Genomic DNA, 12,123 nt, shown 5'->3' on the forward strand with positions numbered 1-12,123 from the left:
TAAGTGAGTATAAGTCAAGATTCCAGGATCTTCACATCCTTTCTAGAAGAGACTGGTATAAAATTGGGATGTCATAATAAAGGTGGCGTGTGCTTTTGAGAATTTAAATCTTTCCCTTTTATCTCAAGGAAAAAATTGATTCCTTTCACTGAGTGATTTATGTCCTTTCCTCCTCCACAGTCAGTGACCTGGGAATGACCTGAACTATTCCCTGCCCAGCTTCTCATGAATCATCTGCATTTCCCCCTCCACAAAACCTACCCTCATCACTAAAGCATCCTTAATGTATCTGAGTTCTCTGTACAGGTATACTCAAATAGTGTGATGTATAGGTTTGATATCCTTCTGTAAGAGAACTAGTTATTAAAAATAGATTGCATGGAATCCACAGGAAATATGGACTTATTACTCTTGATGCTTATGACATCTCTTGTACCCCCAGAGTCCTTGTTGGGCAATATGGAGAAAGCTATTGAGTCTGTAGAGCCCCCTAATGATGTAGGACTTCCCCAAGGATCACTAGATGTGTTTGTGGCACTGTGTACCCACAGAGGCACAAAACCAACAGACTGATAAATTTAATCCTATTTCAGAGGGGATTATGAACAGGGCTAACACTTTTCTGCTCTGGAACACAAATAGCCTATGCTTGTTGATCATCTTTCTTTACCTAGCACTTCTAATGCATTCAATGTTTGCAAAATGCTGAAGGACAATTCTGCTTGGTGTGGTTGGATATTTTAGCTCTGATTCAACAAATCAGCTCACACTTCCAATTTATTCATTGTCAAGAACCATTTAATTAAGTAAAAGAAAGTAGGTGTAAAAGAAAGAGGTGAGGAGGTGTGATATCTGGATGACCAGATAAAAGGAGTATTTAGAAATTAGTCTTCTTGTTTAATTTCTTGTTTTCTTCACATCACATTTCTCCCTACTGTCCAGTTACTAGCCTGAACATTGTGGCCCTTTATAGTGTGTACTTATTGTACCTGGTTTTGGCAGCTCTGAAGTGGACAGCTCATATCTGCTAGGGGAATTTTAAGGCTGGTACACCGTGTACAGGGAGGGGGTGGCAGTTCTGGTGATCCTTGCAGGTTTATTGTGCCTTCTCCATCCCTCACGCATACATGTCCTCTTGCTCCCACCTCTTTCACATGTGACATTCATTCATGCTTTGTCATGCTATGGTGGAATTAATCCAAGATGATTGGCAGGCCTTCCTGTCATGGCTATAAAATGATTTCCTGAGTTTCCTGTTTCTTCTAAATCTCCGTCTGATTTAACTGTATGTTCATTTAGGCCTTTGTTCCTAATGTTATGACAAGTTTTCTCTTGGTTTTAGTCTGAGGGTAACGGAAACTTTTGCATTCTGTGAACAGTCCAAATACATTGGATGAAAGGTGTGACAAAATGAATGTACTGCTGGTGAGAAGGGCTGGTTTGGATTTGACTTTTTGAAGTGTGACACTGTCACACTTGTGTCACATTGTGTCAGATCAGTTATCCATCATCACCAGGGGCCAAAAACACAGGCTGAGTGAAGAATACAAAACAAGACAAGCAAAGATGGTCTTTCTTACACCCATTTCTACAGTCTCCCAGCCTCCAGTCATTTGCAACTCAAGGGCTTCCTCAGCATGATCTCTATCTATTAGTGATCCTCAACAGATGGCATTGCCAAAACTTTGTTTCACCTTTCAGCACATGTAAAATTTTCATATTCACACCATATGGTGGCAAGGAGGTCCCCAGGTGAACTCTGTGCCACATGGACCACCGCTACTTTTTCTTTATTCCACACCTACCTCCATCACCTTTGCTGACACCTACCTTCCTGCTTTGGAGGAGTCATAGAGCAACCAAACTGCTGTGCCTCTCGGGCTGATGTGCACCACACTTGCATCACCCCTAGCACTCCTCTTCCAGAATGAAGAGTTCAGGTCGTTCTGTCATTCCTAGCATGAGAACTGAGATGCTCTTTGGACCCTGTTTTCAGGTGACACAGAGAGCTTAGAGGTCTTGTGGCACATGGAAGCTATTCATTACCTACACTGGAATGCCTGTTTATCCGTAGTAACAATAATTTGGAAAGTTTGTATGAACTTTGAAAGTTTATTAAAGGGTTTAATAATAGAAAGGATTTATTTGTTTGTTTTACTGTTATTTTCATTATTCTTTTCTACTTTTGGTCTTCCTGTGAATGCCCTGTTACAGACTTCCCCTTGCATACACTTTGGCCACAGTCAGGAGCAGGACATTGGACTACATGACCTGACCCTGTATTGCCATTCTAACATGAGATTATGTGTGAATGCAAATAATTTCCTGTGGTACCAATTCCAACCCAAACACCTTTCAGAACAGCATTCTAATGAATACTTTACTATCTCCACATTCTGTACATCAAAAGAAAAGCTCCTCTCCTTATGTAATAAGCACTGAACAACTAGCGGTGGGCAGTACTAGCCTTGTTACCAAAACCAACAGGCTTGTCTGAAATAGTTAATGACAAATAAATCTCAACTACAATTTCATGTTAATTAAAATTCTGTGTTGAGGCACACCCATTATTTGTGTTACTTGCAACAGAAAAGGCTTGGAGTCCGTTGAACCAATACATATATTTACAGTGACCTCAGAGGCCTTGGTTAATTCATTAATTGCAAAGAGAAAAAGGCTGTACCATGTAATCCAGTTTTGTAAGAGCAGATCAGAGTAGCAAGATTTAGTTAGTGTTACATAAGGTGTTTCCCAAAGTTTAGAGCTAAGGATAGCATTAAATATAAATTGGTATTCGTGTTCAGAGTTGAAATTTAAGTCAAGCACATTTATGTCCTCCTGTATTGGCTTGTTACTAATGTGTGGGGAGAGATTCACTTATTAGAATGCATGGACATCGGGTGCCATTTCTGTAGTTTTCAGTTGTGCCTGTCTCAAAGTGCTTTAAAAGGGCCTTGACAGTCAAGTGATGAACACTTTGCACTTTTTCAAAAAGGCTGTGGGTTTTTTACCCTCAAAAGGCAAAGCTGCACTACAGAGAAAACAAAGGCATCATAAGAATGGAGCTCATAAAATTAAAAGTTGCACTAAAAGACATAAAAGTTGCGGGTGAGTCTTCAGAGCTCCCTCTCCTCCTGCTTTGCACCACAGCTAAAATGTCTGCAACTTTTTTTTTCTCTTACACCTCAATATTTTGCTGCCCAAGGCAGCTTTTGAAATATGAGTTTTTTCAAAAGTTATGTTTCTCTTCCAACAGAATGAAGTTCCTGAAGCTAAGAAAGAAGAATCTTTGCTAGATTTGGACTTTGACCCTTTCAAGCCAGAAGCTGTATCAACAGGAGTTACTCATTCACCCATGTCTCAGGTATATCTTTGCCTGGAGGTAGGCAAATACATGAATGCAATGTTCTGTGTTTTATAGCAAAGATTTGCCTCATGTACTAATGAGCATTGTGTCTGCAGTGTCTGAAAAATGTGACCTTCCTGAGCAGCCCTAGTCAGCCATCTACCTTTCCCCTTCGGTATCCCTGTACTTGATAATGTACTGGAAAGGAAGGAAGCTGTGAGGCAGTGAAATGAGATGTCTGCCAATGAAAAGAGTGGCTGGTACCTTGACTTTGACAAGCTCTTATATTCCAACTTCAGAATAATATTTAGAGCCAACATTAAAAATTTCCAGTGCTTGTTTTTTTCCAGACACGTTTTCTGTCCTGGCTTTGACTCTTCATGTCTGGAAAGATGCCTCTGGTGACTTAAGTCTCATGGAGTCAGCATGTGATTGTTTTGCTGTGGTGGAGTTTCTGTAGCAAGCAATGGATATAGTCTGAATGGGTTTGCTTTATAAATCTATTTCAGACCTAACCTCAAGGAAAATGAGAAGATGTAAGAGGACATTTCCTTGCAGAAGGCTGTTTTAAAGAAACTGCATTCTGTGGGAATATTTGCTACAATAGTTCCTTGCAGCACTATGGAGGGAGGAAAAAAAGATAAGAAAAACAAAAGAAAATATAAAGTGTAATACATCCAGTGTCAGATTTTCATTGGCTTACCCTAGGGGACCTACTATTTTGAGATCTATGACTCTCTTCCACTACCCAGAGGGCTGATAGTACAGCAGGGAAGTGCTGGCTAGCAGAGCTGCAGCTCTGTATTGTACAGAGAGAAGGAAACAATATTAACACGTTGTTGGCAAAACCTATTAGCCCTGTGGCTATCACTGAGCTGGCATGTACTGTGAGACATGAGAGGACTAATCAGCTGTTCAGGAATGCAGCACTGGGAATGGAGTGATGAGACAAGAGCCTTTAAGGCTGAGAGAGTCCTGGTTCTCTGCTGATCTCTTCCCCAGTTAATTAATTCTTATTTGGCGTGCAGTTCTAGTTATGTAATGAGATCTGCGGTGATCTCTGATGCATTTTGCATTGTCAGGCAATCAGTGTATTGTCAGCACTCAGAATATTAGCTGAAATTTCTCTGTGTGGTTTGCTAGAGGTATTTAGCAGAGGCTTTGTGCTTCTTATTTTCTTACTCCTCTAAACAGGAAAGAAGGGGAAGGAAATTCATTGTTATTCAGCAGTGACAGATAACTCTGTCTGTAACTTTGTCTTTTCAGCTTCTCTTGCAATAATGCTGATTAGAGCAGTGGGATCATAGAGTAATAGAATGGTCTGGGTTGGAAGGGACCTCCAAGGGTCATCTAGTCCAACTCCTCTGCAGTAAGCAGGGGCACTCTCAACCAGATCAGGTTGCCCAGAGCCCTGGATTATTAAACCAAAGACATTTGACTTTTGTGACAAAGACATAACAATGTGTGTTATGACATCACATTGTACAGAAGTTTAGTGGGAAAGAGTTGCTTTGGATTCCACTGTACCATGAAATACAGAATCTAATTTTGTCAGTCAAGAAGCATTCACGGAGCTCCTCCAGTCTTTTTTCTCCATTCACCTTTCTTCCCAGCATATACACAGGAGAAAGGATGGTCCGCATCCCTAGGACCATGTGGAGGAGATAAAGCACTATGTTTTCAGAAGAATCATTGAATCTCAAAAAAAGAGAAGACAGTCTTGAAGTCTAGGTCTTGGTTTGCCACTGGATGTGGCAGAATCATTTCTGGTGCAGCACAGACAGAATTAAACCTATGGTTGCAGTCTTTGGAGAGCCCCGTGGTAGCCTTCAGGGAGACTAAGAAGAGAGCATCAGGCGGTGTTTGTGTATATTTTTTGCCTCAGTCACAGATATTTGCCCCTCAGTAAACTGCTGAAGTAGCGACAGGAAGACAGGAGTAATCATCTGTGTCATGATGCCTTGGGAAGCCTGGCATGGCTTGTCTACTGATCATATAATTCATTACCTCCCTCCACTCCTGTGCCAAGGTGAACAGACCACAGTAAGTGAGCCTCAGTCTGACCTTTCTCACTTTCACTTCTTTCAGTGGCTGCTTCGGAAGTGGCCTTTCTGAACGTGCCTGACCCTCACCTCCATTTACTAGCATTGGTTTGCCCCACTTTTCCCTCAGTTTGTTCCTTCCTTCCCATGCTCAAAGTCTCATGAGCAGTAAGAGGGAAAAAATGAAAAATAAGTCATCTGTCCTTCTATAGACGTCAGTAGGACATCTAGTATTTGTACCCACTAGTGCTTTGAGGACAGATCTGTGATTTTTCCTTAAAGCTTGACTAGTCAGCTAATAATGTTATAGCCAAGTACATAGGTGAATTACATCTACAGAAGCACTGAACTGAAACCAGATTAAGTTGAGAAATGGCCGTTGATGTTAATTTGCTGTAAATATGAGTAGTGAGTTATTACTGTATCTTTTGTTTATGAAAGCAGTTGTTGAGAAAGACATGCTGTCTTATAAAGGAAACAAGCAAGAAGAGAAGCTAAATGCAGGAAACCTTTCTCTCAGGCAAATATTAGATGTCACATTTAACATTTGCAAATTCTTCAGGAACAGGTTTACATTTTGCTTTTGGAACACTTCTTTGTTTTGTTTTGGGTTGGGTTTTTGTTTGTTTTGTTTTTCATGCACTTTAACCTAGGTATGAATATAGTAGACATGTTTTCATGTATGTCAGACAGCTTTTGTGACCAGCTGGCAGAGTTCCTTCTCATGTGTGGGCTGCTAATATTTGGCATAAAGTCTGCTACTTTTCTTTCATCTGTCCATTCATCTCTTCTGCTAAGAGGTCACTAACATTCACTGCTTAAAAGACTTGTCAAGAAAATTAAAACATTGGTCAACTATATTTACTTTTTTTATCCCCAAACCCATGTTGCTTTCCTTCCTGGTGTCCAAGTTGTGCAAAACCCCATGTGTTCTCAGGATACAGCTGGATCATTTTTTAACTGGCTAAAAACCCTGACCTATATAAGCTCATTAAAGCTTCCACCTTGTTGAGACTTCTGTGCCTGTGGAAGGTAATTTAGTCAGCTGCTCAGAATCTGTTACTCTGGAAGATTTTAAGGCCAGGATGGATGGGGCTCTGAGCAACCTGATCTAGTGTGAGGTGTCCACATCCATGGCAGGGGGGTTGGAACTGGGTGATCTTTGAGGTCCCTTCCAACCCTGACGGTTCTGTGACTCTGTGATACTCAAGCACATGGTGGTCTGGGTTTGCTGGGAAGTAACAATGGCTCTGAAGTAGGAAATGCCACAACTCATCACATACTGACCATCCTGTTGAACCCAAAAGTCTAGTATGCAGTGCATGTATAAGTGTAAGTGCATGTATAAGTGCCAGTGCATGCACACGTGCACTAATAGATGTGTTATAAATATGCAGATAAATAAGGTCTCTCTTGGGAGTTAATGTACTCAGTTATGTAGCATGTTGAACACAGGGTATGTGAACAGTATTTTTCTAAAAGTCTCTTTTTTTTTCTTTTTTTTCTTTTTTTCAGACATTGCCATGGGATCTATGGACGGTAAGCTTGACATTTATCATTGTGAACTGGAATATTTCTGTGTCTCTGATTTTGTAACATCCTAAATTCAAATTTACAATGCTTTTACTGAAAGCCAAGATAAAGACTTTACAGACCATGACAAACACTTTCAAGTATACAAAGCCACTGGGAATCTTTTATATACAACTACAAAAAATTATCTCTGCTGTTTGGCCCACAAAATCTATATGAAGTCAGAAATCTGGGCTAATAAGATTCACAGTCATTATAACTAAGAATGTGTTGCTTTTATTCTTGTTAGCTATTACAGCGTAGGAATGGAGGCTAGTCACCTGTTTTAATTATGTGAATATGTCATGCCTCAGGATTTTAACCCAGTGGACAACCATTTTTTTCAAAATTCAGGAGTGAAGACTGAATTTAACTTGCCTTTGTGACAATACAGTGAGCTGGAGTTATTCACAAAATTTACTGCTAACCCTATCCATTCCTCTTTCCTTCCTCCCAAATTCTTTCCTTCCTCCCAAAATTCTTTCCTTCCTCCCAAAATTCTTTCCTTCCTTCCAAATTCCTTCCTTCCTGCCTTCCAAATTATTTCTGAATTCCTTCCTAATTCCTTCCTTACAAATTCCTTCCTTCCTTCTGAATTCCTTTCAAATTCCTTCCTTCCTACCTGTCTACCTTCCTACCTACCAACCTACACAATGATCTGCAGGAAGAACTCAACTTATTTTTGTGAGCTTTCTATTGAGTCTAAGTCATGGGCATAGCTAGTTGACTTGAGGAGGAGCCTGGTATGCTCATTTTTAAACTCTTGTAGCTTCAGCCAGCACAGAAATCTGTGGATGCTTCTCACTCATTCAGATTTGCAGCACTGTTTTGTGAGCACATGACATATGTGGTGTAAATTAAATGCTCATCTCTTTCTGTTGGGAAAAGTTATATAAAGCCTGGGGGAAAAAAAGCCACACACACAAGCTAGGCAAATATCTAAATATCTAATATCTAGGCTGCCAACATCTAAACCAGCTAAAAGAATCCAGAAATGCATTGAATTTATTGCTCCAAATTTGTGTTAGATATCTTTATCCCTCTCTTCCTTTCACACAGTTTTATTTATAGCTCGTTAATATTATATGTCTGTATCTATCTATGTGTGTATATATATATTTTCTATTATAGTTATTTTCCTCTTTGCTATGTTTTTTTTACAAAAATAATAGTAAGCTTCAACTAGGATAAAAATATGAGTGGCTTACAGGGGAAAGCACAGTCTGATAAGTATCCAACATACATGTAGAACTTCTTTCATAATGTAACTGGAAGCGTGGTTTAAATACAAGGGCCTGGGATTATTCTTCTGCCGAGTGGCAGGAGAGGACCTGTGAGGCCTTCCCCACACCAAGCTGGTAACTGCTGCTGGATAAAGAATTGCTAATTGAACTGCTGCTGTAACAAAGTACATTATCATGCTCTTCTTTTCTGTTTTGTGTGTATGGTTTTCTTCTGTACAGACAAGCAGCGAATTGGTGCAGCCGGTAAGCAAACCTCCCCCAAAACTGCAACCACTCTAGAGAGAGGCTTTTATCAGTGTGGTGTAATAGTTTTCTGGTTTGGTCTATCAGTGCTGCTTTTATATTGCAGTCTTTTGCCTCCAAACATTGCAAACCGCATAGCTTTTCCTTAAACAGCTTAATTTAGTCACTTTCATTCTTTAAATTAGAATTGCTCTAGTAAAGTATAAATTTTGTGTTTTCTCATCAAGTCCTCCTTTATCTTTTTCATCTTGTGTTTTTTCTTTGCTTTTCTGTCTGCTTAAAGCCTGATTCTTCAAAAAGTCTTTCCCTGTGTAACCTGGTCATGGAGGAAACCCCAAACAGTGGGTCATCAGAAGATATTAACAGATCTCAAACTGATCTAGGTTCACTCAACTGGGGCCTAGATGTTAGCACACCCAGTGTCAGCCAGGAAATTTCTGCAGGCGGTTCTTTGCTTTTCCCTGGGGGAGAGCAAACCTCAAGTGAATCCACGGGTACTCTGCCTGCTAGCGTTTGGCCTGCTGTAGGCGAGCAGGAGGATGCTGCACCAGGGTCAGCTTCTGTAAATGAAAACCAAAGGACTTCACTGGAGGACCAGTTGGATGCCAAAAATGTCCCATGGGAAGATGTGGTGAACAATCAGCCTTTAGCGAACATAACCAGTTTTGAGCCACCCATCCTGGGAACTGATAGCTTGTTGGATGAACCCCTCCCATGTGATGTGCAAAAGCCAAAGGAAGAGCGAGAGGAAGACGAGTGGGCAGGTGTCAAGCCAAGTGAAAAGGTAGAGACCAGAGCTGTTAACTACAAGGAGGTAGAAGGTACAGAGGAACTGGAAGAGCAAGGTTATGAAACCAAAGGAAACAGTGAGGCAGAACTTCATGAGGGTTTAGCAAAACCAGATCTTGACATTGTAGTCAGCACAGGGGTAGAAAATGTACATGAGTTGGAAGATAATGATGGGGATTCTGGGAGTGCTAGTGGTGCTAACCTAGAAAACTCCAGGGAAGAAGAATTAAAATCTGTCAATGTCACTGAGGAGGCAGATGGAGAAATGTCATTGTTGAGCACAGGGCTGGATGGTGGGGACAAAATAGTAGTGGACAACTGTAAAACAATAGAAAGCTCTGGTGCTGAACCCAAGAGAGTCTTTGGTATCTGGGATCAGAACCATGAAAAGACATTTGAGGATGTCTTAGACCAAACTGACAGTGGAACTGGAGAAAATACATCCAAGGAGTCTATAAACATGACGGGACATGTTGACCTAGAGGTAACTGACCAGACAGAGAAGGACCCTACAGATACTGGAAACATTCTCTCTGATGCTGAAGTATTCAGTGCAGAAGAGTCTGGTAAAGGAACCGAAGACAATAGCATCAGCCTCTTCCCAAATGATAGTGCTGTTGATGAAGGACAAACTGCTGCTGAAAAAGAGTGGGCACTGCTGCCAGAGACAGCTGATGCTGCTAGCACTAGCTGTGGTAACCCTTGCCTAGATAATGCAGAAGACCAAGTGACAGATAGGGCAGCAGCAGTCACTGAAGATCATCCTAGTAGCAGTGGTGTTCCTGAAGCCTTGGAAACAGACCCCTGGCTGGCAAACTGGGATCCTACAGTTACTAATGATTCCTGGGGTTTCTCTAACCTGTCAGATGGCCAAGCCAATGGACTGGATAATTGGCCCTTTTTCCCCAAGCAGCAAGACTCAGAGGAAGGTAACATGGAAAATGTTTGGTTAGGCATTAGTGATAAATGGTCTACCCAAGACCTAGCAGGGACTGATAACAGCTGGGTAGAAGTGGGTGCAAGTACAAACAATACAAGTCAGGAGGCACCGATAAATCAAGGCCTGCCTGGGGAGCAGGCAGGCACTAGCAATCCTGGACTGAGCAAGGACATAGCTAGACCCTTGACTCTGTTTCAAATGGGAAATTCCAGAAATGCTAGCACCGAGAGTTCAACTAGTCCTAAAGACAATGAGACCAACAACTCAGATTTATCTGAAGATGAAATTGCTAACCGGAGATATGGATTGTTGTACCAGGAAATTGAGGCTGATAAAGAAGAGGTACCTACCCCAGTGTGTAGCCTAGTCTAGACAAAGAGTTCCTTAGGCCATGCATAACCTTGTCGTTTCAAACAACCCATCTGTGTGTTCCCTGCTGCCCCTCCTAAGCCCGTGCTGTTCTTTTTTTGATAAGCTGCCATGCAACTGCTCATAGTGTGGTGCCCTTCAGCCCTGTGGTGGAGCAGGCTGACAAAAATGTCTTTCAACATGGTGAATGAAGCTTTGAACTGTGAAGGCACATCGTGTCTCGCAGCTTTTGTGCTGTGTATAACTTTAAACGCACCTATCTTTTCCTTTTTTTTTTCTTTTGTTTTTAATGATTTTATCATTACTCTGCTTTGTTTTGGTTTTGTTTTCTTTAAGCCTGTGACACCTGTTATCAAATAGCATTGCTGTCAAATTTCTTGCTGCCTTACCCTAAACTTCTTTTTTTATTTATTTTTTTTTCCAATGTCTGGCCTACATTTTTATTTTGCAAATAAAAATGTTTTGACTCGTGTTCTGATTTAGTAAACAAATGATAATTTGTTTTGATCTTCACTTAGGCATCCAGCACAGCATTTAATGGATTTACACAGGTAAGAAATGAATATGTTTTGAGATCTGCTTTGTTGTTGGTTGGTTGGGGTTTTTTCCTGTGCTGTGGGTTTAGAAGGGATGAGGACTGACTGTACAGTTCCAGGAAATGTGTTCTGCAGGAGAGCTGCACAGCGCTGTCATACTGGCTGAAATCCAAGCCTTGTCTGTTTTCAGAAATTGTTCCTATAGGTTCCTGAAATTATGTTAATACTCATGGTACTCTTGCCTTGAATGAATTTAATAGCAAAAAATATGACTACCTAGAACACAGGAGGTTTCACCTGAACTTAAGGAGAAACTTCTTCCCTGTGAGGGTGCTGGAGCCCTGGAAAAAGCTCCCCGTAGAGGTTGTTCAATCTCCTTTTCTGGAGAATTTGAAAACCCACCTGGACACATTCCTGTGCAACCTGATCGAGATGTGCCTGCTTTAGCAGGGGAGTTAGACTAGATAATCCCTGGAGGTCCCTTCCAACCCCTAACATGCTATGATTCTAGGTGGGACTGTTTTTTATTTTCCCCCTGAATGGTCTGGATTAGCTTTTTTATTGTGTTCCTTAGTGGATTGTTCTCATAGTTCCAAAAACCTGTAAAATGCCATTTGCTCTGTTAGATGTTTTCAGTGACTCTGTAACGAGCTGTATGTTTCTGCATCTTTATTTAATTTAAGATGTATTTTACTCTGAAAGTTAAACCTGAATTATTTGTTTACAGCTGTGACTTTATATTAGGCATCACAGAGACACAGCACAGGAGGATAACATGTTTAGGCTTTCAAATTCCAAGGCTGTGCCAAGATTCCAAATTTCAAGTGGATAACCTGGAGCCTCATTATTTTCCAGCATCCCTTTAGAGACTGGCTCATCCACAACACACCTTATACACCATTTTTTAAAAGCACCCAAAAAGGCCGAGCTCCTACAAGGATGGAAATTAGGTTTCTGGTGCCTAACCATTCTGCTCCAGGAAATTTGCATTAGTAAAGAATCCAGAAGGAAGGGGCAAAAAACAAAGCTACCACCCCTAATA

General features: G+C 41.0%; 1 protein-coding gene across 3 annotated transcripts in view; it reads left to right on the forward strand.

The window, feature by feature from the left end:
* The window catches only part of AMPH (amphiphysin), a 116,150-nt gene that overhangs the window by 83,616 nt on the left and 20,411 nt on the right, over positions 1-12,123 (forward strand). For 2 of the 3 annotated variants that reach the window (XM_054161008.1, XM_054161007.1), the window contains exons 12-16: positions 3,257-3,364; positions 6,904-6,927; positions 8,424-8,447; positions 8,731-10,518; positions 11,064-11,096. In XM_054161008.1, coding sequence (XP_054016983.1) covers positions 3,257-3,364; positions 6,904-6,927; positions 8,424-8,447; positions 8,731-10,518; positions 11,064-11,096 — 1,977 coding nt within the window. The remainder of the gene's footprint in view (positions 1-3,256; positions 3,365-6,903; positions 6,928-8,423; positions 8,448-8,730; positions 10,519-11,063; positions 11,097-12,123) is intronic. The other variant, XM_054161009.1, reaches the window with a different exon arrangement.

This window comes from Dryobates pubescens, chromosome 4 (assembly GCF_014839835.1).
Source record: "Dryobates pubescens isolate bDryPub1 chromosome 4, bDryPub1.pri, whole genome shotgun sequence".
In the NCBI taxonomy this organism is placed as follows: domain Eukaryota; kingdom Metazoa; phylum Chordata; class Aves; order Piciformes; family Picidae; genus Dryobates; species Dryobates pubescens.